The sequence below is a fragment of the Mustela lutreola genome, chromosome 12 (assembly GCF_030435805.1).
Source record: "Mustela lutreola isolate mMusLut2 chromosome 12, mMusLut2.pri, whole genome shotgun sequence".
Classification (NCBI taxonomy): domain Eukaryota; kingdom Metazoa; phylum Chordata; class Mammalia; order Carnivora; family Mustelidae; genus Mustela; species Mustela lutreola.
Window position 1 is genome coordinate 18,972,567 of NC_081301.1, and position 27,834 is coordinate 19,000,400.

At 51.1% G+C, this 27,834-nt stretch overlaps 1 protein-coding gene across 5 annotated transcripts; it reads right to left on the bottom strand.

Moving 5' to 3' along the window:
• Positions 1–357: 357 nt before the first annotated feature.
• Positions 358–27,318, bottom strand: TMEM268 (transmembrane protein 268). Of its 5 annotated transcripts, none has more exons than XM_059141448.1 (9): positions 27,273–27,318; positions 22,329–22,516; positions 17,436–17,545; positions 14,685–14,792; positions 13,240–13,389; positions 9,600–9,710; positions 7,463–7,543; positions 6,375–6,560; positions 358–3,084 (listed from the first exon to the last, which is right to left on the bottom strand). In XM_059141448.1, exons 2-9 carry the CDS (start codon positions 22,435–22,437, stop codon positions 2,905–2,907), a joined length of 1,035 nt encoding a protein of 344 aa, XP_058997431.1. In that variant the 5' UTR covers positions 22,438–22,516; positions 27,273–27,318; the 3' UTR covers positions 358–2,904. The 5 variants fall into 5 exon arrangements, with proteins under 5 accessions (XP_058997431.1, XP_058997433.1, XP_058997435.1 ...); XM_059141450.1 differs by lacking the exon at positions 27,273–27,318 and adding an exon at positions 26,979–27,216; XM_059141452.1 differs by lacking the exon at positions 27,273–27,318 and adding an exon at positions 26,944–27,216.
• Positions 27,319–27,834: the final 516 nt, after the last annotated feature.

Below are 27,834 nucleotides of genomic sequence, written 5' to 3' on the forward strand. Positions count from 1 at the left end.
GACTTGCAACCACACTACGGATCAGACCTTGTACTTCCCAAGCAACATCTGGGTTAATCCCTCTGTTCTCACACCCTCCCTTACCGATGAGGAGATGGAGGAACGGGAGGATTCGAGACGGTGGGCAGGTGGCCCGAAGTCATCAGCTTGCTGCTACACTGTCTCCCGCAACTGAATTTCAGAGAAACTGGACTAGAAGCTTTATTCACGTGAACACGCCCCACGGTGCTGGAGTAATTGAGGTCTGATGCAGACCGAATAAACATTAACTGTTAATGACCTACTACATCAATAAATATACAGCCGGGGCACCGTGGTATACAAGACACAGTGAGAGATTAAAAATATATACATATGTATACAGATGGCAACAATTTATTGTGCTCTTACTCAGGCTTGCAACTCAAAGTTGCAAGTACTTTACATTTAATCTTCACAAGACCTGCCTCGGAGGTACACTCATTCTCATTCCACGCACGAGGAGTGACACCCAAGGCTGGAAGGACACTGCTCCAAGAGGCAGAACCTGGATCTGAGTCTGTCTAGAATCTAGGCTCCGAGCCACACCCTCTGCTCCCCCGGTGAGACGCCGCACCGCCCACACTCCCTCCGTGCCTGTCCTCGGCACACAGCCTTAAAACGGAGCTCACGTCCGTTTATGGATTCTGATGCTCACACAACCCTGGGAAGGAGGCAAGCCAGAGATCACAGGATTTTCTGAACGAGGAAACCAAGGGGCAGATGCGGGCAGATGCAAAGGAAGTACTTGGGGACACACCTGAATTCTCCGCCCACCAGGTGAGACCACAAGACACTCTGCAGAGGAACAGGCAGGAAAGAACCCCTCCAGGTGGGTCTGTAAGTCAGCCTTGAACTGGAAGAACAGCTGTTCTGTTCTTACTTCTTCCTTACTTCTTTCTTCTTACTTCTTACTGTTCTTACTTCTTTCTTACACATTTTTACTCTCTTAGGAGATTTACCAGGGTTTTATGGGAGAACAATAAAGACGGGCTTCAACAGATCCCATTCCCAGCCCGCATCTCCTCTGCGACAGGTGAGAAGGACCGCGATTGCCTGAGCATAGCTGCCCTCAGAGAAATCTCTAAAGGGAAATGTCTACAATAGCCACCTTCCCAGGGTGGGTCTACGTCCATGATTTCTCTTCTCTGGCTCAAAAAAAGCAAACGGTCAGACTGGTCTCTTACACAGCAAGTCACCCACATGCTGCATGTTCACCAGATCCACTTGTAAAGGAGTAAACGGGCCCTTGGTCAGTGATGTAGCCAATGCCAATGGTCATGCTTCTAGGAAGCAGCCAATCCGGGATGATAACCCAGGTCTCCTGCTCGCTAAGCCCGTGTTCTGCCCAAAGGCCCATCAGGTCTGGGCCACCTCAGTCATGCAAAGCTAGAGGACCTTCTACATGTAGATTAAAACATAACAGGCCAAGGGCTAGATTGCAACAGAAGAAGTCAGAACTTTGGCTTTGGAAGGGTAATTAAGGATCATCAACCTGTCCACCATCTACCCATTTTTATGGAGATAGGTAAATTGAGGACAGCTAGAAATGTCAGCCGGAACCAGAACCTAAGTCAGTGCCAACCTCATCATTCAATTGCGTAGAGAGCACAATCTGCAAATGTTACTATGGAGATGACAAAGCACTCGATCCATGGGATCTTTTTTTTCTTTAGCAGGTCTGGGCCATGCAAAAAAGCTCTAAGGTGAGATCTTTGTCCTTCAGGAGCTTACTCTAGCTCGAAAAATACACATGCGCATAGGAAAACAGAATAACCTAAAATCTCAACAAAGGCAGCAGCTACATTAAGAATTTAAAGGAGAAGCAGGGCATGCTCTATGTTGAGACGATTCCTGAAGGAGGGGTAAGTAACGCTAGGCTTTGAAGCATGCATAGGAGTTCAAAAGACACAACAGAATACAGGTATGTTAGTCCAAGAAAGAGTTTCAGCTTAGCAAGAAGTTTTGTGGGAGATGAAGCCAAAGCTAAGGATGAGGGCTGGGTCCTGGATGCTGGGGAGCCTTTCCATGCCAGGGCAGGTCTTTGGATTTGGGCCTATGGACTAGTTGGTCTTCAAACTTACTTAGGAGCAGAGAACCTGGAAGCCCCCAAGCTCTTCATGGAACACCAAGAATGACAGATTTGTGCTTCATTCCAGGACTGTGTTAGTGTCAGAAAACAGAGGACTGTGGCTCTAGGCCTGAAGGACAAACCCACAACCACAAGCATGCATGCCTTTAAACAAAACACACCCTCAAATCAGAGAGAATTGATCTTTTCCAAAGAGTTCCGTCATCAGTCACGTGCTGCTGGCTTCTTTGCTGTCCCCTGGACATCTGTAGCAAACAACACAGGACCATTGTTTTTCATAAAATACAGGGCAGGAGAAACTTGAAAGTGGAGAACATTCTACTTTCCTTCAGATTAGGCATCGTAGGGGGCCAAGGCAATGCTACCGAGAGCAGAGTCCTCTCCAAGGCTGTTTCCCCATCTGACATGAAGTAGCTGAGGATGGAAGAGCATCATCGGAGACTGAGCCTTAGGCGCATGGTGGGCCCAGTGGGGACCCTCTTCACATTTCCTGGGCTCTCCAAGAAATGAAAGGCCTGGGAGAGTGGCCTTCCATCTACAGCACTAAGAGTACCAGCTTGGCAACCAGCAGCTTCTGGAAAGGCCATGGGTCAGCCTGGGACGTCAACAGGCCCTTCTGTGCAGAGTCCTGAAGAGAGCATGACACCCCTGCTGCTGACATGAGCAACACTCTTCAGAGTGCTTCTAGATGCTTCTCTCCTCACCTGGGGCTCGCCATCAGCCAGCTGGGGCTCCAAGCCTTCTGGACATCTCACCTTCAGTCTCACAGGAAGCTGGGTGCCTTCCTCCTTAGGTCACCTGGCCAGGAAGGGGCAGCACCCAGGGCCCAGGATATGGGCTTCTATGAGCTGACAGGGGCAGGGAATCCTCGCAGAGTCTGTGTGTCGTGTCCCCACGGCCTGGGGGAGTTGCGAGGTCACCAGGAGCCGGATGTAGTAGCCACCAAAAACTGCCAGCAGCTGTTGGGCCATCTCCTGGAAGAGGCAGAGGAACAGAGTGAGGGCCGCCGAGAAGCATCTAATGCACAAGGAGAAAGCCAAGTGGTCCTCACCGCCCTGGAGCAGCAGTGATGCTCATTGGGAAGAACCCTGTTAGGTCCTCATCTGCAGCTCTTAGGAGACCCCTGAAATGGTCTGGACCCCAGCTCTGCTACTCACCCTGTGGGGTGCCTGGAGCCTCAGCTTCCTCACCTCCGAAAGGGTGACCTCACTGCTCAGAGGCAATAATAACCACCACAAAAAAGCTATGGAGCCTCAAAGTACTAAAGAAGTGACCTCTGGGGGTGCCTGGGTGGCTCAGTGGGTTAAAGCCTCTGCCTTAGGCTCAGGTCATGATCCCAGGGTCCTGGGATCGAGCCCCGCATCGGACTCTCTGCTCAGCAGGGAACCTGCTCCTCTTCCTCTCTCTCCCTCTCTGCCTGCCTCTGCCTACTTGTGATCTGTCAAATAAATAAAATCGTTAAAATAAAAAAAAAAAAAAAAAAGAAGTGACCGCTGATTTATACCAACCAATCACACGCACGCGTGCACTGTTCCCAGCTTCAGATGACCACGGGACTACAAAGTGCACGAGGTCAAAGTGATGCATTTGAAGAAAATCCTTAGCAAACGGGGGTGGGGTGAGGGAATCATCCCCAGGATGGCAGGTCCTTCAATTCATCCCAGGCACCTGCTGGGTTTCTTGGGACAAGCACTCCCACTGTACTTAGAGTTTGCTTTTAAAAAGCAGAGATTTATCACAAGAAAGACAAATATTGTATCTATGAGTCTACTTATATGAAACAGGTAGTCATCCATTCAGAGAGACAGAAGGTAGAATGTGCTTTCCAGGGGCTGGGGAAGAGGAAATGGGGGAGTCGGTGTTTCCTGGGCACGCAGTTTCAGTCTGGGGAGATGAAAAGATTCCAGAGATGTTTGATGCAGATGCTCACAAAACAAGGCAAATGTATGCAAATGTATGCAAATGTACCCTGAATTGTACATTTAGGAACCATTACGGTGGCAAATTTTCTATTATGTATATTTTACTGTGATTGAAAAAAAAAAAAGTAAAAAGAAAAAAGTTTTTTAATTGGATTTAATACATGCTCTTATTAACACATTTGATCTCAAAAGTTCTATTTGTTGGACTGGCACCTGGGACCCCACAGGAAATGCTCCGGTCCCGTCGGCTGGGCACTGAGCGTGTTTCACAATCCCTGAGTCCAGTGTGAAAGTAATAAGTAAGGTGTGGGTCACATCAGGCTGTTCATGTCAAGGGAGTCAGGATTTCCGAATCAAAGCGGCCATTTCTGCCTGGTACCTTCTAACAGACCCTGACAAGTCACCTCCCCTTGCTGAGTCCTTTTCTTCAACAGTCGAAGAGAGAAAATCACAGCATCCAGCTGGTCTAGCTGGAGGAAGGATAAAAGGAACTAATCGATAAAAAGCCTCCCGCCTCCAGCCTCGTGCTCATTGTCGCCAATATCGCCATCGTCATCACTACTCTAGAAAGCAGAAACTCCACCTCCCTCTGTAGGGTTGCTGGTTCCTTTAAGTCATCCTTGGTGCTAGAAAAATACTGAAAACCCCAAGGAGTCTACCACTCCCTAACTCAGACTGGTCTCCTGGCCAATCTTGTCTAAAATCAAGAGCATCAGAAGCAAAGAACTGCGGCAAGAAAATTGTACTTAGAATTCGCAGGGCTGGCTTCTGTTTGGGGCTTGGCTACCTTCTCCCTTGCTCTCTGACCTTGGGCAGGTCAGCCGACCTCTTGGTTTCCTTTTGAAATATGACGGTCTGTCTGGCCCATGCTGAGACTTGGGCACTGATTATATTTTCCTTACCTAAGTTACAAGGGGAAGCTCCTTTAAAAACATGTGCACACACACTCAATATTCATGGCAGGATATCGTATTATCATTGCTTTGAATAAATTTGGAAAAAATAATTTAAAAAACCCATCAGATTTAACAGGCTATGTCCTATAAACCCAGGCATGCCACAGCAAAGTATATGAGCTTATCAATCTTTTCTGCTCTTTAAAAAAAAGTCAGGGGGGTGGGGTGCACCTGGGTGGTGCCTGGCTTTGGCTCAGGTCCCGATCTCAGGGTCCTGGGATCAAGTCCCACATTCCTGCTCTGCAAGGAGTCTGTGTGTTGCTTTCCCACGGCCCCTCCCCACCGCTCGTGTGCTCGATCTCTCTCTCCCAAGTAAATAAATAAAATCTTTTAAAAAATAATTTAAGGGGCGCCTGGGTGGCTCAGTGGGTTAAGCCACTGCCTTCGGCTCAGGTCATGATCTCAGGGTCCTGGGATCGAGTCCCGCATTGGGCTCTCTGCTCAGCAGGGAGCCTGCTTCCCTCTCTCTCTCTCTGCCTGCCTCTCCATCTACTTGTGATTATTCTCTGTCAAATAAATAAGTAAAATCTTTAAAAAAAATAATAATAATAATAATAATAATTTAAGTCAATAAAATGAAAGTTAAAATAAAGTCAATGGGATTCAAGTGAAGAGATTAATATATTTATCACTTTCTCTTTTGAGGAGTCCCATTTGCTGGATGCCCTAGGGGCCCACCAAGGCAAAAGGGAAAGTCTGGGCTGGTTTGGGCCTTTAGTCCAAATCTGTTGCCTGAAAAGGAAATTCAAGTGCATCCCTCCATCACAGAATGCCTGAGGGTACCCCTTGGTGTATGTTTCCCAGATAGTGTCTCTGTCCTCATGGAGGACATGAGCTAAAAAAAAAAAAAAAAAAAAAAAAAAAAACAGATATCTGGTCTACCAGCACTTGGTCATACCCAACAGAGTTGGGTGGTGGGACCCGACAGAACTCTGGGGCTGGGGGCACTGGAATTCAACAGAAATGCATATAAGATTTATATACCCAACTGCAATTTAAGTAGGTGGATGGATAGATGACAGATTGATTGAAAGACAGATTTTAAAAATGACCCAAATATTCATGAGCACGTTTATGGCTCGGTAGGTTACAACCTATCAACATGCAACTAGACATCCCATGGAGCTACCAAAAAGAATATCCAAGGTATTTAGAAATGTGGGGAAAAGACCAAGAAGTAGAAAGGGATTCCTATAAACTATTTTTAAAGTGCTAGAGTAAGGGAAAAAAAAAAATACTGATAACTCGTAGGCTAGAAGATTTGTATGGCCCCTACCAACTCAGCAAAGTCATGTTCCCTGAGATTTATAATTTGAGGTCCCACACGGACTCCACACAGATACCCAGGGAGGGAAGGTGGCCCCGAGCATCCCAGGCGGCCCCTACCTCCGGCTCCGCCTCAGGAACAAGCTGGCGGAGCTCAGTCTGCATGAGGGGTGGCTCCTGGGGATGAGAGCCACTGGGCAGGAGAGGTGCTTCCTCCAGCAGGTTCTTAGGCCCCTCCCCTGTCTCGGGGCTCACCCCAGTTTCCATGACAACACACAGCTGGCTCAATCTGCTTCTCAGCAAGGACTGCAAAAGAAAGAGAGAGGGGATGTGGATGGTGTCCCAACGGGTGGTGTGTCGGAGGCTGAGTCACTCCCTGCGCTGCAGACCCACAGAGGACGGATGGAGCCATGTACAGACTCAGGTGCTGACCTCAGGGCAATCTGGAGCCACATTCAAGAAATCAGATAACCGCCCACAAGATTCTCTACAGTCTCTACAAGCTTCCAAAACACTCTCCCTTCCATGCTCTCATTTGCTCTTCAAAGCAGCCTGGGTCATGGGTCCCTGCCAATGAGCAAAGCACAGCTCAAAGGCCTTGCCCAAAACCATACAGGGACAAACGGGCTGGGATCAGGCTAAACCACAATCCTGACCTCAAGACTCAGGACAGCCCTTGCAGGGCCCAGGGAAAGGCTGATCCCAGGGAAGGAGCCCGGGACTCGGAGACAGGAGGTCTGTGCTCCAATCCTGAAGTCACCAACCGGCCCTGTGGCTGCCTTCGGTGGGGGCTGCAGGACTTGTCAGAGCTTCAGTGTCCTTGTGTGTGGGATCAGAGCAAGAGCACCATGATCATAAATGGTAGAAGGCATTTCAAACACAGGAAAGTCATCTAAATACCTGGTATTTCCCTCTGCCAGAATCTTTGTTATTTGTTATCTTTATTTTAGTTATTAATGTAATTATTATGTTGTCAATAAATATATGCACACGCTAGGAAATGTGGAAAATGCAATTAGTTGAAAAGGAGGCTAACTAATATCCAGTTAAGAAGTAACAATTCCCGAGGCAGAAACGACCACTGATTCCATGTAGGCATTCTTCCTTCCAAGTAACAATTCCTTAGACATTCGTCTAACCTTAGGGAAATATAATCTGCACAATTTGGCCTCCAGGATTATTTTTGTTTTTAACTTATGGTATCTTACCTCCTGGCTCATCTTCATCTCTTGAATGTGGTCACACAAAAACTGCACACAGTCCTCCAGGTCGAAGTAGACAAACCAGAGCTGGGGAGAGAAGCCACAACGGCGGAGGCTCAGAGCCAGCCCGACCTTGAACTGCCCGACCTTGAACTCTCCATCCCTGACACTATCCTCCCCCTCCTCCTGCCTCCTCACCCGAGGTCCACCCCTCTGTGGATGAGCAAATCTATGCCAGTCTCTGGTGGGACCGTGCCTCTCTGCTGTCTCCCAGAGTCTCATAGCAGGGACTCCTTTGTATGGCTGGGAGAAAAAGGCCTCGCATGGGCATTTGGAAGATGTCAAACCCTGTTCAAGATGGCCGCCACGCCATTTGCTCCAAGTCTCTGAGCACCCCAAGAGATGCCAGCTCATCCTGGACACCGTGCATTCATCTGGGGCTACGACCTTCATCCTTAGGGGCCGGGGTGCCCTGCTGTCTGGAGCCCCACAAGCAGATGAGTGAAACCCTCCAGTCACCCACCCCCACGGCTCAAGGCTCAAGGAAGGAGATCCAACCTGGGTGCTCTGGGAGGAGGGGAGTGGGGTAAATTTTTACCTACCATTACCTCTCCTTCCCCCTCAACCTCAACAGTCCCCAGAAGGTCAGGAGAAACGCACCCAGGCCCAAACCCTCCACACCACATCACGTCACCACGGAAGTTCTGTGAGACACTGGTGGCCCACGCCTCCCGCCTCCGGCCACCCACCACTTCCTCTGGATCCCCGACCTCCCTCCTCCCAGTGACAGACCCATGGGACCCAGGGTCTCACCCCTCTTGCTGACTAGTCTCTCTCATTGTCTTGGCCCCAAGGGAAGCTTTGTAAAACAGATTTCTTTTTGGCTTTTTATTATGAAATCTTCCAAACACATATAAAGTGGGGCAGATGACGTCATTGACTTCCAACTGCCCATGAGCTTGGGTCAGGGGCTCTCAGTTCGTGGCTACTCTCGTTTCTTCATGACTCACCCCTCAGACCATCCACACCCCTCCCCATCCCAGTGAACGAAAATCCAAGATACCCTATTAGCTCATCCTAAGACACTACTTTGAAACTGAAGTTATTTCTTCAGTTATTTATTTTGACAGATAGCCCCAATTATTTTCAAGGATGTGCCTGTACATTAGTCATCCATCCATCCGTGTGTTCAGCTAACACATGCCAAGGCACTTCGGTGTGACAATCCATAAAAGGGATTCGGGAACAAATGAGACTCAAAGGACCCCCAGATTCCAGGAGCTCCCAGTCTATGATGTCACACTTGAATTACCAGAAATCTTGTGACATCATTGAGCTCAACACACGCACGCACACGCACACACACACACACACACACACGGGGTCAGGCAAGATCCCCTTCTGCCCTACACCATCTCAGGTGTGTAAGACCCCATAACACAGGGAACTGCACCTGTCTGTGCTCTGTTGCAGCCTCAAGACCTAGAATAGGGCCTGGCATGTCGATAACTATTTGTAGGATGAGCAGGTCATATGCACAAGGAGCTTGTTCCCAGGTCCCGCCCACACGCCCACCCCTGGGCTCCGAGCAGAAGAGGGGGGCCAGTGAGAACATGGATGTGGCACTGAGATCCAGCAATCCTACTGGGTAGAGGCCAGCCAGGGTCAGGAGACCTGGACCCCAGCTATGTGCCAGACCCCCTGTGTGACCTCATACTTATCACTTAAGATATTCCCAGGGCACTTAAACCAAAAAAATGACCAAGCCAGGTGGACAAAGCCTCAGGGTCTGACCTGCCTCTCCAGGAAACTTGCGTTGGCCGCTGAGGGCTCGCTGAAAGGTCTGGCCCAGAGGAGGTCCCCTCTGTCACCTGAATAAATGCTGAATGAGGAGCGTGGCTTAGACGGTCTCCAAGCCTCCTTCCAGCCCTGCTCTGTGCAGCTTCTAGGCTGCGGGTCACCACCCAGAGATGGGTCTCTGGGAAGAAACGCTGGAGCAGGGCGGAAGGGAAGGACTTCCCACACATGTCTCATTAGCAGACTCCAAGATACCATGCAGACGGGGGAATCCGGAGGCCCCCTCTCCCCATCAAGCCAGCCCTAACGCAGGTCTCCAAGCCGAGGTCACTCTTAGACACAGTACCTGAATCACGCTCTGGCAGCCTTCCACTGTGTCCGTCACCCCCAGCAGCACCCGGTGTCGCAGGAGGGCTCCGTTGGCAGCCGCCAGCCTAAGGTCCGTGTTGTTGTTGGCCTGTAAGACAAACACGGGTCTCGTGGCCGGATCTCCACACTGCCAGGGAGCTCTAGGGTCCAGAGCAATACTCACACTGTACTGCCTCTAGACACCATGGGGCAGTCCTGACCTTTGAGATCTATGCATCATATCCCTATAAAATGGGATCGCAGGGTTTGGGGGATAATAAATTCCATAGTGTCAGACAGCCCTGGGTTGAAGCCCAGCCCTGTTAATTCCCAGCTGTGTGGCCCTGGACAAGTTATGCTCCTTCCCCAAGTCTTGCTTTCCTCAGTTGCAGAATAAGGAGAAAGAGTGTCCCTGACTCCTGGGAACGTGGTGAGCTTGAACTTGACTGTGTGTGAAGCACTTAACCCAGTGCCCAGGACACAGTCCAGTACGCTGACAGAGATCTCTGTAGGGGGAGGGTGTGGGTGGGTTTGCTTATTTAATGTAAATAAAGCACCCACTTTCCAAAGCACTGAGCACAGTGCCTGGCCCTCAGAAGGAGACTCCGGGAATCCATCCCCTTCTTTCCTACCCAAACCAACCAGACACCATAGATCTAGTAGACTAAGTAGATGTTCACTAAACAGGCCAAGGTGGGGAGGAGGGAGGAGGGAGAGGAGGAACGGTGTCAGGACCCGAATGGTTTGAAGTAGAGACCCCATAAGGATTTAAAGACGCAACCAGATGATGACCCCATCATGGACAAGCCAGGTCCCTAGGAGGGCAGGACCCCTGGTAGGGAGCTTTTGAGAATGCAGGAAGGCCCTGTGGTTGTCACAGGGATGGGAAGGGCAAGGCTGGCACTTAGGCACAGGGAACAGGGCTGCCTTCCACTGAAGACCATGGCCCATGAGAGACAATCCTGCACTCAGAAGAACAGCCTCCCAACTGACCCAGACTCCACGCTCCCCACCACGTGTAAACACAGGTAAATCTACTTAACAATTCTGAGCGGCCAACCCAGCTCCATTTGACTGGAAACCTAGAGTGTTTTTTATCTTTTAAATGGATCTAAAACACAGTGAATTTTCCAGGGATGCCATGACTATGAAAACAAGGGGTTAATACATTCTGTTTCGCCTGGAGACTTAGCAAGGGCTACGCACCCTTTCTGAAACCTGCGCCTGTGGGAGTTCAGACCCTGACCCTGGCTCTGCCTCTCGCCGCCTGATAACCTTGGCTGAATTACCCCCCACTTCTCTGCCTCCATCTCCTCATCTCCAAAAGGGGAGAAAAACACCCTCACGATAAGGATGAAACGAGCCAACCCACGCAGAACGCCTGGAAGAACGAACGCCCAATGCCCGTCAGCTCCTGACATCAGTTTGATGCTGACACTGAGTCGAAGATATCATTTTTTCTGGTCCCTTGTTGGCCACAACTTCCCACATGCTTTAGCAACGTGCTTTTACTCTGTCCATGATTCAAGGCAGGGCCTTGTGGGCCTTCACGGACCTTCCAACCCTGAGAAGGGCTCATGGCCCCCCAACAAGGGAAAACAAGGCAGTGTATGCAAAATGTTTGGGCTCTCAAGGATGCTACGGTACAAGCAGGACAGGAAGCGGGACAGTGGTGGTCAGGAGGCGGGCGCTGAAAGGTCCAAGTGATGAGGGATCGAGGAGGAAGAAATCCTCAAGCTGAGGCAAGAGCCAGAAGCCCGTGTGACCATAGACTGGGTACCAAGCCTCTCCACGCAGTGGCTTCCCCACTGGCAAACAGAGTCAATAATCCTAACAGTTAGTACTTACTGAGTATTTCCATTATACCAGGCATGATTGTAAGTACTTGGCACATATTAAGTCACTTAATTTTCCCAAAAACCTGATGGGGAGCCACTTTTTTTAAAATATAAGTTCTACGGCCAAAGTGGGGTTTGAACTCACAACCATGAGATCAAGAGTCACATGCACTACATGGGCGCCTTGTGGGAGCTATGATTACTATCCCATTACACAGACAAAGAAAGTAAGGCCCCAAAGGGTCAGTAATTTATCCCAGCTTGCAGAGGTAGCCAACGGCAGAGGCAAATCTGCTGGCAGCCATAGGTAGCGAGTGCCAAGCACAGAGCACATAGTAGGTGCTCATTAAATGGTGGTCATTATTGGGAGTGAAAGAACCTCCTTGGGTTCCCTGAACGAGCAAACACGAATGAGAGGAGGTCCACCGCATTCCCAGGACCTCCATGCTGCCCCTCTGAGTAAAGACATGGGGTCCTCTTCATCTCGGTGCGGTGAGTACCAGTGAACAAGGCAGGCACAGAACAGGCCACAAAACGGCCACTGCAGGCATTCTCTGAACTGCCTCCATGAAGCCCCTGACAGGTGCCACATAGCTCCTTTGCTCTGGCTAAGGCAGGATGCTTTACTTCTTCCCCTCGCCAAGAGAAGTTTCTCGCTGCAGGCACGGCCAGTTTAATTTATTTTTTATATGCCCAGCACAAGAGCCATGAAAATTGCAAGAGAGCCCAAGGGCAGCATCATTTCGTCAGCCTTGTTGCAAAGCCCAACAAAGATCTTTTCAGGATGATTAAGCCATAAAGTTCCTAGCTGTCCCTGTGAGCACAGGAACTAAATGTAATTCATACCCCGAACTCTGACCACACTCCCCAGTGTCCCTCTCCTCCCGAGTCAGACAGGCACGGATCTCCGAGTCCAACTCCGTGCCAGGAGCCGGGGGAGCTTCTTAAGCAGCTGGAAAGGCAGTGGCGGTGTGGCAGGCAGAGTGATGGCCCCCAGAGGTGCCTGAGTCCTACTCTCCAGAACATGTGACCAAATCACGTTAACACGGCAAAAGGGAAATTGAGGTCATAGGTAGAAATAACATCGCTAACTCGCTGACCTTAAAAAAGGGAGATTGTCCCAGATAATCCTGGCAGCTCAGTGTAATCACAAGAGGCCTTAAAAGTGGAAGAAGGAGCCCAAGGACTCAGAGTCAAAGATGTGGGGAGAGCTAGACCCACCATTTTGGGTTTTGAAGATGGACAAAGGAGTGCTAAGCCAGAGAATGGAGAGGGAACTCCAGCAGCTGGAAGAGGCAGGAAGTACATTCTCCCCTAGAGGTTCCAGAAAGGACAAATCCCTGAAGTACAGAAGTCTAAGATAACACATTGTGTTGTTTTAAGCCACTGTGTTTCTGGTCATTGGAGATGGCAGCCATCTGCAGACCGCCAATGCCGTAGGATACTGACCGAGAACATGGCCTGGGATCTAAGTGCCCTGGCCTTGAATGCCAGCTTGGCCATTCTTAGCATCAAAGGGCTCGGTGAACCCAAAGTGCCCTCCGCCCCCACCCCAGATGCTCTCAAACCACAGCCTGCTTCCAGAAAAACAGCCTCCAGGGATTAGACAAGGAAAAACAGAGAGGAATTAGTCATACATGTGATGTCATTTCTTTCACTCACTGGGCACAAGGGCCCGCATGAATTGTCATGGTTGGAGAAATTCTCCGAGGCAAGGAGAAGAGAAAGGTGGGAATTGGGATTCTCCTGCCGGCAAGCCCTTTCTGGAGGGCGCATGGCTGTGCTCTCCCGACAGCTCACCTTCTTCTGGTGTCTCTCGAAGATGAGTACGAGAGTCAGGGTCAGGCTCATGGCGACCAGGGTCACGAGGAGCACACCCACCCAGTGGTTCCCCAGGGCAAACATCTGGCTAGTGGAGTAGATGTTGGCCCACACCACCACATAGAAAACCTGCGAGAAACCGGAGAAAGAGCACGATCAGGAATCCGGTGATCGAACGAAGCCACTCCGTTCAAAGGGAGACACCTTTGGGACACATCCGACGCCCTCCTCAGAGACTAAGAGCTTACAGGGCCAGGAAGGGACAAATCGGGGTCTGTGAGGTGGAGCCCTTGTTCCTGGTCCATAGCAACAGTAGAGGCAAGGGGTCAGGAAAGCCCCTCTGAATCCTTGCCTACCTTGAAATAAAGTAGAAGCAGGACGGGGTCTTGGGAGTGAGAGAATTTGAGTCGGAAACCCACACTGATCCTTCAACCACTACGTGTGGCCTCGGACAAGTTATTAACAATGCTCTGGAGGCGCTTGGATGGCTCAGTGTGTTAAGTATCTGCCTTCAGCTCAGGTCATGATCTCAGGGTCCGGGGATCGAGCCCCATCGGGGTCCCTGCTCAGCGGGAAGCCTGTTTCTCCCTCTCCTTCTCCCACTGCTTGTGTTCCCTCTCTCACTGTCTCTCTCTGTCAAATAAATAAAATCTTAAAAAAAAAAAAAAAAAACCCACAAAGAACAATGCTCTGAGCCTCAATCTCCTCATCCGTAAAATGGGGATAATACCTCCTTCACAGGTTGTTGTAAGGGTTCATCAGACAATGTGTGGAACAGCCTAGCCCTTGTTAGAAAATGATCACATGCCAGGGGCCATCCCTTTCCCTTCCCTAGCAGCAGACATGGGAGTCAAGAGCACAGAGTAGTGGCAGATCGGAGTGGTTAAGAGCACAGATGCTGAAATCAGACTGCCTGGGTTCAAATACTGGCTCTGCTCTTTGTACCTCTGTGTGTGTGTATGTATGTGTGTCTGCAGAACTATAGGCAGACAGGAGGTTTCTATGCATGTGTCTTCATGTGCAGACATACATGCACACATATATATAGAGACTTCAACACACCCCTGTATGTACGATCAGAGCTGAAATGGACCTATCAGCTGAACAGATGGGGGAACCAAGTCCCAGGGAGAAGACAAGTCTTAACCAAAGCTAGACTCTGAGCCCAAAGTCTCACTGGCAGGTCCTCCGATTGTCAGTCCCAAACTCTGGCCTCAGTAAGCTCAGCCTCCCGTCCTTTACACGAGGATCTGGTTAGGACTCTCTCCCACCGATTTCCTTACACCACATCCAGGTCCGTGTGTCCTGCCATAACTCAGGCAGCTGGACCACCAGCCCCAAGCCCCTTGCCCACACCAGCGGGCCCTGGAACATGCCACAGAGTACTGCAGCAGGGTCGGCATGCTGCCCCCCTCCCCCCTTACCACAGCAAAGGCCAGCCGCATGGGCCTGGAGTTGTAGATGATGTATCTTCTCACTTGGGGCTCCAAGAGGGCGCTTTCGGCCAAGCTCCTATACTGGTCGGCAGGGACCTGCTTGTCCATATGACGGAGAGAGACCAATCAGCCACGGAGAACCACTCCCACCCCTTCCTGCATGCAAGCAAGTCATTTCCAGTTCATGTGACTGTCAGGTGGAAGGGGGATCAGGCACAGGCCAGGCTAGCCCGGAAGGCAGAACGAGGAGCTCGGAGCACTCAGAGTGGCAATCACAGGATGCTGTCTTCAGCTCAGGGAAGGCTGGGCACCACTGGGGAGGTGGGGCAACTCGAGATCCAAGAGGACAGCCTGGGGGGTGGATCCTGCAGCCCAAGGCTCAGGACCTCGCGGCAGACCCATGATAGCTTAGGTTAAGGCACAGACCCTGGAGTCAGGAGCCTGGGTCCGAAACTTGGCCCTTCTATTCATGGGCCACGTGACCTGGAGCAAGGAACCCCACTTCTCTGAGCTTCAGGCTCCTCTTCTGCAAAATGAGGACAATAAGAATATCTACCTTGTGGGGGAGGGGCTTGCATATTAAATAACATACCACATTTACAATGCTAACATATATGTTATAAATGTGCGTATACATAGGACCTGGGCGGGGGGGGACCTTTGTTCTGCCTACTCCAGCGGTTATGTGCTACTTCAACAGGTGTGTGTATACAGCCCATGGCACTGAAAACTACCATCTTCCTGCCTCCCAGCCCCTGAAAAGATGGCATAGCACACAAAGGCCCTACAAGAGTGGACTACTTCAGGCCACCTGGGTGGCTCAGTGGGTTAAAGCCTCTGCCTTCGGCTCATGTCATGATCCCAGGGTCCTGGGATCGAGCCCCGCATTGGGCTCTCTGCTTGGCAGGGAGCCTGCTTCCTCCTCTCTCTACCTGCCTCTTTGCCAACTTGTGATCTCTGCCTGTAAAATAAATAAATAAAATCTTTATTAAAAAAAAGTGGACTGCTTAAGAAAACAGAACTTAACCATTAAATATGATATTTAGAAACATGGTAGAATAATACATAAACTGTTCCCCAGTTAAGAAAACCCCATCTGGGGGGCAGCCATGTGGCTCAGTCATTGGGTGTCTGCCTTCGGCTCGGGTCATGGTCCCAGCGTCCTGGAATCCAGCCCTGCATCAGGCTCCCGGCTCAGTGGGGGACCTGCTGCCCCCTCTCCCGTTCCCCCTGCTTTTTGCTCCCTCTCACATCTCTCTCTGTCAAATAAATGAATAAAATCTTAAAAAAAAAAAAAAGAAAGAAAGAAAGAAAAGAAAAGAAAAAAGAAACGAAAAGAAAACCCCATCTACAGACAACGGTTTAAGAAAAATGTTCTTTTGGACAAAGGCTGGAAGGGACTAGGGGGTGATGAACCAGCCACTATTGCTGATCTGCCGTTAGTACCATCAATTGGAAAGTTTCCCTTTAAGTGATAAGATGTTATTGAAACACAAATGCAATTCAGTTTGAAAGAAGTAAACTTTAAAATCTTCAGGGTCAAATTAACAGTGTATCTTTCCCCTCCACAACCAGTCCTCCCTAGGTGGTGCAGGGGAGGGCCTAGTGACCAGGAAGACAGACACCACACCTCGGGCTCCTTTTAACAACAGCGACACCTACAATGTACAGAACATGTACTACATTCCAGAGACAGTGCAACTATCCCTCAAGCAGTATTTTCCTTCCTCTTCACTAAAACCCTATGTAATAGGGATGAATATGGCCCTCGTTTTATAAAGGATGGAACAGCCACTCAGAAAGGTTAAGTCACCTGCTGAAAGTAACACAGGCAGGAAGCAGAAGAGCTGGATCTGCATCCACAGGTCTGAGAAGCCTATGTCTCAAATCACTATGCTTGAAAGCACGGCATTACCATCTAATGAGTTCAGGCAACTTTCCTTTGAATAGACACACTCCCAAAAGACAATGCAATAGACAGCTCCCTCTCCAGAAATGCCCTTCCTCCTGTCTACCCAGCAAACTCCTCTATTTTTCCTTCAAGACCCCAGATCAAGTATCTGTTCCTCCGTGACGCTTTCCAAACCAGGGCTCCCCCAGATGAGTTCATCGTTTTTCTCCTGTGAATGGCTTCAGCACCTTGGATGGTCCTCTGCCTGGCACGGGACAGATCCCGCTGTCCTGATTTACCCAGCGCGAGGCCATCTCCTGCGCTGGGCTCCATGAGCAGTGCGAGCACAGGCGCGGGGTCCTGGTCACCCCCATGGTACCCAGCGCCCAGCTCAGTGCCTGTGCAAAGGATGAGTGCCCCAAAACACGTATCCCTTAAGTGAGGTATCGGGGAGGAGGAGACCCTTCTCATACATATTCCTTAGCTGCCCCATCCTACGGAGCACAGAGTCAGTGTTGAGCGAATATTTTGTGAACAACTGACTGAAAGGACAGATGGACGGACAGACAGGCGGGAAGAGAAAAGGAAGGGAAAATGGCAGAGGCTCTCAAGAAAAGCAGCACTCGGGGCGCCTGGGTGGCTCAGTGGGTTAAGCCGCTGCCTTTGGCTCAGGTCATGATCTCAGGGTCCTGGGATCGAGTCCCGCATGGGGCTCTCTGCTCAGCAGGGAGCCTGCTTCCCTTCCTCTCTCTCTGCCTGCCTCTCTGCCTACTTGTGATCTCTCTCTGTCAAATAAATAAAAATAAAATCTTAAAAAAAAAAAAAAAGAAAAGAAAAGCAGCACTCACCTGAATGCCCCACGTCTGCAGCTGCTCCTCGGCGGCGCCCAGATCGAAGGAGATGGGTGCACAGGTGTTGTCGATCCGGAGAACCGTGAGGACCTGGCCATTGTAGAGCTCTGAAAGCAGACCAGAAGCTTCACCTGGCTGGGTGAGAACTACTATGCACGAGCCCAGAGCCTGATGGCATCACCTCCTCTGGCCGTGAGGGCCTTCTCATGGCAAGGAGGGACATCATGGCGGTCCCCGAGTCCCTCTGTGGGAAGCACTGAACTTGAGAGGAGACCCCTGCGAAGGCAGAACTAGGACCAGAGCGTGGAGGCAATCCAGACACAAGGCAAGACCACAGAAGGAAGAACTTGCCGAGAATGGGAGCTGTCCACACAAAGAACTGGAGGTAGTGAGCTCCCCATCATGAAAGAGACTTCAACAGAGACTGAACAACTAACTACTGGAGAAGGTGGCGTATCAGACATTATATGATCACCGCAAAGGAAGCTCACCCCAATATGACACGCCCAGTGGGCTCCGTCTGACTGAGACCGGCAGAACAAGGAGCCCACAAAGATGTCCCCACTGGACTCCCCAGAGCTTATGAAATACGCTCCCTCACACGGCAAAGGAGAATGAAGGTTACAGGTGGAGTTACGGTTGCTCACCAGCTGGCCTGGAATAGGGAGACCCTCCTGGACTGTCTGGGTGAGCCTGATGTCATCACAAGGCTCTTTACAAATGGAAGAGGAAGGCCGTGGCGGAAAGGTCGGGAGGGGTGTGATGGGGAGAAGAAAAGCATGGAGATGGAACACCACTGGTCTGGAGGTGGAGGAGGGTTCACGGGCTGAGGAGCTGTGTGGATTCGAGAAGCCAGAACAGGAAACGGGCTATCCCCGGGGCTCCTGAAGGAGAGCAGCCTTGCCGACACGCTGACCCCAGGCCTGTGGCTCGGCAATGCCAGTCGCGCTTCCGACCTCCAGAACCATAAGAAGATGGATCTGTGTTTTGCGAGCCACTCTGTGGCGGCAAAAACCCACGCTGGGGATCCAACACCACAGAACTAATTTACTGGTAACCTGTCCCCAGGGTGTCTGCAACGCACTCAACATTTCAAAAGCACCGACTGAATTAAGTCTGACCTCAAGGAACACACCACACATTAGCCCAGCCTAGTCACAACAGCTACCTAAACGCTCCCGCAGGTCGGCGAGGATGCAAGGAGGCCAGACCAACGAGGCCAGCTGGGGCGAAAGCTCTGGACTGAAACCCCCTCAGGCCCACGGAGGGCTGGCCATGGAATGAAGCCACATCTACCTTCCATTCTGAGTGCAGAGACTCTGGACGGGAGGATCGAGATCTCCTTCTGCCCCAGCATGAGGCCCCGAGAGCCGCCCTTCTGGTCAGCAGCCATGGGGCCGGGGGATGCCAGTGTTCGGCCTTGCAAGGCTGGGGACTGGGTCTGCTGGCACGTTTTCTGTGGGCACGGGTCGGAAGATAAAGCAGCACAGAAGAGATCAAACCAGAAGTATTTTAGGTGCTGGCCCAAATCTGTCACCTCAGAGGCTAGCTCTGGGCAATCCCTGAGTCTTCAAAGCCAAATGACTAGTCCTACCCACCTGGGAATTCCTGGCCCACGCACTCCTACTCTCTACTCCTTCACGCGGCCCCTCTCTGGGCCTTCCCAGCTGGGCCAACAGAACACCTCTTGGCATGTCCAACACAAGCCTGGGCCAGGCTACCTTCACTCTCTGTTGTGCCCTGTGGCGGCCTCCTCGTTGGTGTCTCTACACCCACTCCTCCGGCCACTCCTCCGGCCTACACTCCTCCTACTCTCCACACAATGGCCACCCTGCGAACTGGAAGACATCAGTCCTCTAAGGAAAACTTTCAGTAGCTTTTTGGTGCTCTACAGACAAAAACCAACCTCCTCGATACACTCTCCCAACACTTAAGGGAAACAACCTCCTGCTAAACTCACCCCAGGCCAGTCAGTTCTGTCACACCACACCAGCCTCCTTTGTTCTTAGAACACAGAGTGTTCTCTCCCGCCCCAGGGCCTTTGCATATGCTGTTCCTTCCCCCCCCCCCCCAGAACACTTCCATTGGACTTCACACAGTTAAATCCTACTCATCATGGGCATCCCAACTCCTTAGCTACTTCCTCAGGGAGTCTACCCCAACACTATCCTTAACAGATCAAGTCCTGCTAAACCTACTCAGAACGGCTCTTCTCATCAAGGATAAGTACATATATTTGCAATTATTTGCTTACATATTTATTTAATTAGTTGAGTAATGTCTATCTTCCCCACCAGACTATGTGCTCCCACACTGGTTCTGCTCATCACTGAATCCCCTGAGCTGGGTTCGGTACTTACATACAGTAGGCAATAAATAAATGTTTGATGTATAAATGAATTGACAGGACAGAACTCTGGTCCCCAACTCTAACAGGGTTCTTTTTTTTATGTTCTGGGTATTGCCTATGAGCTCAAGGGTGACAGGATATTCGACCCCCGGCCAAAAAGAACCTTAATTGCTTTCCTCTTCTTTTTTTTTCCCAAGGTCTTTGCAAGAGGTGAGGGGTGTGGAGGCAAGGTGGCAAGGTGGAGGAAGCAAAAGCTAGAGAGCTTTAGGATTCAAAGTGTGGCCCAGCCTCTTGCTTATAGAGGAGCCTTGAAGAAGTGACCTAAATCCCTGGCTGGCTTCCTCACTTGGAGGGGGGTCATATCCACCTCAGAGGGCTTTACAGAGAAGTAAGAGGATGAAAATAAAGGCCTGGCACAACATAACTGGCCACTATTGTTGCCCATTCAAAAGCAAGCTTGTCAGGACTCAAAAGTTGCCATAAAGCAAACACACACACACACCTCCCCACCACCCCCAAATGGATTTAGTTGTATTTCTCCTGACCCTCCTACACCTGCTCCAGGAAGGATTTAAGGTGACTTCATAGAGGTAAAATGGGACGAGATAAAATAAAATTAAATTTAAAAAGAAGCAAATGAGAGAAACTGGATGAAAAGGAAATAAATGCTGTAAGAAGACAGAATCAGATGAAGTAAGACCAGCTTCCAGATGTCGAGCCCACACAGGGCACTGGGCTTGGGTTTCAGGGTCCCAATCTCATCCCATCCTCTGAGAGCCCTCAAGGATGGAAACCATTACCACGGAAAAGGGAACAGAGCCTCTGACGAACAGACCTGCCCAAAGTTACCAGGGAAATGAAAGTGAGAAAGGGAAGCAGCTAGATCCAAGGCAGTGCCCAAAAGACAGGCAGGCAGGCGAGGCAGGACCACAGACTAGCTCTGCATCTCACAGCACAGAAGAGAAAACCCACAAGGACCAGGGCAGCAGGCCTACGGAACATCAGCGGCTCCCCCAGCCTAGCTCTGTGCACCCTGAGGACAGCGCCCGGCCCAGCAAGGCCAAGACTTCTTGCAGTGTCTTTGTTTGTCTTTCGAACCAAGTTCCTGGATTCGTAGCAATAATCTCTCTCATCTGTTCCTTGGAGTGGGAACAGCAAGTCTCCACTTAGAGATACTTTTTTTCTTACACCTAGATAAGAACAAGAACTTGAAAAGCTACCAAAGAAGTAGGCACTTGCACAAGTGTGCACACACGTGGGGCGGGGGGGCAGGGGGTCGGGGCAGGGAGCAATTTCCTCCAAAGGAGCTCCTTTGCCAAAAACCAGTGGAGCAATGTCTTCCAAGTTCTAAAGGAATATTATTTCACCCCATTTCATTCTACTGGTGTGTGTGCATGTGTGTATGTGTGCATGTGGGTGTGTAAACTGCTTTCCCAATACCAGTAGTAGTAAAAGAAACCCTGGGTGTCTCAGTCATTAAGCATCTATCTTTGGCTCAGGTCATGATCCCAGGGTCCTGGGATCAAGCCCCACATCTGGCTCCCTGCTCAGTGGGGAGCCTGCTTCTCCCTCTGCCACTGTCCCTGCTTGTGTTCCCTCTCACACTTGTCTCTCACTCTCTCTCTGTCAAATAAATAAATAAAATATTTTTAAAAAAAAGAAAAAAAGAAAGAAAGAAACCCTTGTTTTTAAGAAGTTTTAAATCGTCTGAGTAACCTACCAGTCACAATTTTAAATGCCTACACCTAGCTGCCCATTCATTCTGCTCACTCAACAAAATACTTACTGAGCACCTACAATGAGCCGAGCCTGTGCTAGGTACTATAGACGCAGGGATGGGCAAGGCAACTCAGAGCCCCTGCCCTCATGGAGTTGACATTCTAGTGGGAAGCTGGACATTCAACACTTTATGACACAGGTCATTACTTAATTACAGACTAGGATAAGCACTATGGGGAGCAACAGGAATATATCAGGGAGTCCTGACTTAGGATTCCCCATGGAAGGGATATCTGAACTGAGCTCTGAAGCAGGACTAGAAATTAATCAGAGGAAAGGAGGCAAGAAAAGAGCATAACAACCAGAAGAAAGAGCAGATGCAAAGGCCCTGAGGCAGGACTGCATGCCAAGAACGGAGAATAGGGGCAGCAAGAACCAATAACACAGGACTTGCAAGCTGGTTATAAACAGATCTTCACACTAAGTCCCGTGGGAAACACTGAAGCAGAAAGTGACAGGGTCTGTTCTGCATTTTTAAAAGGGCTCTCTAATAGCCACATAAATGAAAGAGGCAAGGAGGAGAGATCAGCTAGGAAGATACGGTGGCAGAGGTCCAAGCAGAAGGTGATGGAGACTTGGTCTCCAAGATGAGGATAGACAGAATGGGTAGAAATGACAGACTGGCCTGTAAATGTCCACCCCTAGCTAAAGGTCCTTGTCTACTCTCTACTGCTCTCTACTCCCCTCCCTTCCATCATGATATGTGAGTCCATCTCTGGCATCCTGGGAGAGGGGGAGGGGAAAAAGGGTCATGACCTTACCTTGGCCCCAGCCTGGAGGACTCCCTCCAGGCAAGGCACTCCAGCCAGGGGAGGAGGTGGGCAATGGGCTGGCTGCCCCGCTGGGGCCCATCTGTGGTTCACAGGCCATAGCAGAGAGCCAGCTGGGCTCTACTTCCCCTTCTTGGAGTTGTGGTTCATTCTGGAACAGCCAACGCAGCTTCACTTGCCTTCAGAAAACAGCACAAGAAAGAACTTCAGGGCTGGGCAGGCTGGGCTCCATGGCCTCTCCAAGGCCAAAGTCATCCCAAGGCCAGAGAGAGCCACCAGGAGTCATTCCCCTGACTTTGCTCTTTCCAATAATGCTGAGGGGCATTCTCAGGAGTGAAGAGAAAGAAATAAAACCCTCCTCCAAGGGAGAACTGAAAACTTCCCTCTGGTCTTGGGTCTTCTCCAGCTCAGACACAACCAGGCACTTACCAGGAGCTTATGACCTGAGCATGCCCTACTCCCAGGCATCTGGGATTTCTGTTCCCTTACTGACAGCACCCAGGCACCCCAGGCAGCCAGGCACAGGACCAGTATATCCATCATGGAAAGCCTTGTTTATTCAAAGGATCTCAAATAGCTTCCCAGAAGTCATCACAAAATACAAATGAAAAAAAAAAAAAAAAATCAGGATGGCGGGAAATATAGTTTACAAAAAAATAATAGTAATAACAACCATGAAGAACAAAAAATACCCACATAATCAGGGGATCAGGGTCCCTAGCAGAGGCAACAGAAGTCTATGCTGAAGAGCATGGGCTCCAGGTTCGGACTAATCGATGTAAACAACACTTACACCATCTACTAGTTTCCTAAACTTGGGCAAGTGGTGTAGCCTCCAGGAGATTTAGCTCCCTATCCTTAAACACTGGTATCTTCCCCACAAGGCTGCTCTGAAGAATCAGTGGGAATAGACAAGGGCATCTGGAACAAAGGAGCCATCCCACAACTACTAGTTCTCATTGGTGGTGTTTAGAGGTTTGGTGCAGTTGCCATGCCTGAGCCAAGAACTTGGGTTTGAGCTTCCAGGTGGCCAAAGCTAAAAGAGAAATACTGTCAGTCGAGCAGTAGCAGTTCCCATTCTCTATAAGGAGACAAGAAACAGGACGGTGAGGAAAGCAATGCATCTTCCTGGCATCTAGCTCCGAGAGATCTGGGAAATGCTTCTTCCAAAGCCCTGGGAGCTGGGTCAGGGACAGCACAGCAGCGTGATCATGAGCCTAAGGCACTTTTATCAGTAAAGCAGAAATGTCCTTCATGGGGATTTTCTTGACACCAAAGCAGAGTTTCCAGTGCCACACACTCTGGCTGGAGCCTGCCCTCTCATTCTTTCAGCTACGTGTCCACTTGGGACCCTGAGAATTACCCATCACCAAGGAAAACCAGGCCTGAGTCCCTGGGTTGACACTCCGGCCTGGCTAACCGTCTTGGTGAAAAGTCCAGCAGAATTGGGTTTTCCTGCCATGGTTCCTGATGCTGGTGAAAATAAGCATCCAGTCAACCCACGTCTGCTTGGTTCCAAGCTAGCCGAAGGGCTGACCGCCACGGCACAGGTCCCCTAAAAAGGGAAGCCTAACTCCCATACCCCCAACCGCCCTACATTTCTCTGTCTTTTAAAAAGGACCAGCTACATAATTTGTGGGGTCCAGTGCATAATGAAAATGTGAGGTCCCTGGTTCAAAAATGACAAGTTCAAGATGGCGACAGCAGAACAATCCACCAGATAAGGGGGCAGCTTCCTACGCAGGGACCTGTGTGACCCACCAGGCTGCAGGCACCTCGAGCCAGCTGTGACTTTAAGCTCTCAGAAGATCACTTGGGAACCCTCTCCACCAACCAAGTATGAACCACTGACTAACAAGTATCACACACCGACTAACAAGTATCTACACACTTGCCCTGTACCGGGCTGAGGCCAAAAAGCAACAAAATGTTATGAAAAAACAAGGACTTGAACACCACAAAGGCTAGGTCTGAAGCCCGGCTCAGCCACACGCCCTGAGACTTGCTGTCCTCCCCTGTAACCAGGCTTCAGGGAATCCCACCCAGCCCAGCTGCCCAGGAATGACATCCAGGATTCTGCTCACTCAACAGGCCTCTTGCCTAAGAAGGAGAGAAAACTGAGAGGCAAAGACGTAAAAAAAACCTGCCCACGGTGGGGTGGCTGGAAGCTATAGGGCCCAGACGGGAACCATCTGACTCCAGAGTCCAAGCCCATAATTCCTAGGCTCTGAGCCTTAGGACCCAGGCCTGGCTGTCTCTGAGTCTGTTCTTTAATTCACCTTTAAAAAAAAGAAAAGAGGGGCGCCTGGGTGGCTCAGTTGGTTGGACGACTGCCTTCGGCTCAGGTCATGATCCTGGAGTCCCGAGATCGAGTCCCACATCGGGCTCCCCGCTCCATGGGGAGTCTGCTTCTCCCTCTGACCTTCTCCTCACTCATGTTCTCTCTCACTGTCTCTCTCTCAAATAAATAAATAAAATCTTAAAAAAAAAAAAGGAAAAGAAAAGAAAAAGAAAAAAGGTGGTGATTGGGGCAAACTTCTACTGGCTTCTGAGATTGCATCTTCCCCCTCCCCTAGCCCAGCCTGCCCACAGCAGGGATTCCCAAACACTACAGAGCATTAACCGGTCAATTACACCACCCCTCACTTCCTTCCTCTTAGTTTGCAAACCCCCCACCCCTCCCCCAGGAAGCCTAAAAGCAACAACAACAGCCCAAGGAAGTGAGCCCAGCACTGACAATCTCAACAATCTCTGAAGCTCTTCTCTGCCTCCTCTGGTCACCTCCTGGGCCCACCATCAAACAAGAATCCTTGGGCCCATTTCCCAGACAAGAAAACTCACTTTTCCCAGACATCTCAGGGATGTCAGAGCTAACAGCCTGCAGCCAGCCCAGAGAAGCTGCGCTAGAGTCTGAGAGAGGCCTGTGGGACCCAGCAGCCCACACTCCCTCCTCCAGGCAGGACGAACCACCCACAGGCTGGAGCTGTCCAGAGAGCCCCCCCACCCCCACCCCCGGAAAGTTTCCCATAGTTGCAAAATCCCACAAGGAGGCATTGCCTTTGAGGAGAAATCCCAGCACCCCAGCTGGCCCAATTAGCCTCCTGCAAAGTCTCAATCAGAATTCATTCATTCATCTGAAATAACGAGTAATAGTTAAATAATAGTTAAAAAGTACCCCTAGGGTCCTGCCATTTCCCACCTATGTCACCTGGAGCCTGTCACTTAACTCTCTCTGCCTCAGTTTCATTACATGTGAAAGGAGATAATATGGTAACTGAGGCTAAAGGAGTTCAGGCACGTATGTCACTCAGAGCAATACAGATAGGAATTCGAATCTGATTTGATAGGAAATCAGAGCAGGGGCAAATAGGAATCACCCAAGGAATACAGCTGTCTCTATTTTTACTCCACAAACATTCCCTAAGAACCTTGAGGTGTCAGGCCCTGTGCTATCTCAACTCAAACACCAAAAATAAAAGCTAAAGTTCTCGGTTAGCTTTCCCTTGCCGAGAATCCCAACTGGTGGGAAAGATGAACTCAGAGAGGGGCACCTGGGTGGCTCAGTGGGTTAAAGCCTCTGCCTTTGACTCAGGTCATGATCTCAGGGTCCTGGGATGAAGCCCTCGAAATCGGGCTCTCTGCTCAGCAGGGAGCCTGCTTCCTCCTCTCTCTCTGCCTGCCTCTCTGCCTACTTGTGATCTCTCTCTCTCTGTCAAATAAATAAATAAATAAAGATGAACTCAGAGAAAGAGAAAAAAGAGACAATGACCAAACAAGGCAGTCAGAGAAAGCGGGCAGTAGCTTGGGGTGGGAGAAAGGTTTTGCAAAGGTGGAGGTGAGAGAAGGGACTGCCAAGCAGAGACAGGTACAGACTAGAGGCCAGGATGGGCCCAGTGAGGGCCCTCTGCACTCACCCTGCAGCCTTTGGTCCAGCCTGGAAGCTGTAGAGGGGGTTAAGGGGGCTGGCAAACACCAGCCTTGGGCACTAGTGGACCCCATCACCTTTCCGTGTGTCCTGGGCCTGCCATTCTGCTCAGCCTTGCACCAGCCCTAGGCGGACTGGGGAGACGGAGCCAGATACCAGGGCGGAGGCAGAGCCAGCAAGTGAACACAGCCTCGAGGCTCCTGCAACTAACTGGTCATCCACTCCCTGGTTTCCTTAGTTTCCTTTGCTGATTCTGCATTTTAACCAGACCTTCCAGTCATGCTTCTTTTTTAATTAGCTGGTGAGCCCCTGCAAAGGAAGATATCCTTAAGTCACTGAACAAAGGTCTCCATTTTTGAAGACAGAATGCCCGGTCTCCCCAGGAACCGTGTGCCTCCCTGGGATGGACGTGCGAAAGGGGGCGAGAAATAATTTACAGTTTTCACAAATCAGGTTTTGTTCTTGTTAAATTGGAAAGCCCCAACAAAAGGCCGTAAGAGAGCCTGTCACAGAAGTTTTGGGGTGGAAAAGCCTTGAAAGACAATAGGTCCTAGCTCTCCATTTTGCAGATGAGGAAAGTAAGACCCAGAAATGAAAGTGAACTATCCAAGGTCAAAGAGCCAGCCCAGGATGGAGTCTGAGCGGTACAGGGTTCACTGGGGCCGGGATGTGCTACCACACCTGGCCCTGGCCTTGGCCTTGGGCAGCTGTCTCACCCGGATCTCTGCCTTCAAGTCCTCTCCGGGGTCGGCTGCCCGGGTCTCTCCTTCTCCCCGGAAATCCCCGCCCCCGGCCCGGGCTCCGGGCCGCCAGGAGCCGCCGCAGAGCCGCTCCCACGCCCGACACGCGCGGGAACGCAGCCCCAGGCGCCCGGAGAGCCCGGCCTCGCCCGCGCCGCCGACCCCAGGCCGGGAGAGGACGCCCAGGCGGCCGCGTCGCTCCAATCTGGGCTCGCAGCCGCCCGCGCCCGCGCAGGCACCCGGGCGCGCGCCCCGACCGCGCACACTCACCGCCGCGGCGCCGCCGCCGCCGCCGCCGCCGCCGCCCGGGGACGCGGAAGGTCGGGGCCGCCGCAGCCCCTCCGCGCCGCAGCCTCCGGCGCCCGCGCCCGCCCCGCCTGCCGCGCTCTCGGGTCCCGCCCCCGGCCGGGCCGCTCCGCGCCGTCACCCCACCGGGAGGGGCCGCCGCCGGGCTGCTGGGGCCCAGAGGGAAACCTGCTCCCTTGCATCAGCCGGGCGCCCGCCGGGAAGCGCCTCCGGGCCCGCCGACCGCGTGCGCGCCTCTCCCGAGCCTCCACACCTGGGGTCTCCCCACCCCCCCGGTCTAACGCAGGCGGGGCACCCGGCGGATGAGGCGGTCTAGGGACCAGAAACTTCTCGGGGGCTTGCTCTGGAATGAAAAAACCTAGGCGCATCACGATGAAGAGCATCTGCCGGGGGTTCGGGCTGCCTGAGCTCCAAGCCAATTCCGCCCGCTTTCTAGATCCTCCACGGCCAAGCAGCTCGCCTCGCGGTGTCTTCGTGTTGTGGACACAACAGATCATTTCACGGGCCTGTGTAAAGCTCTCATGAG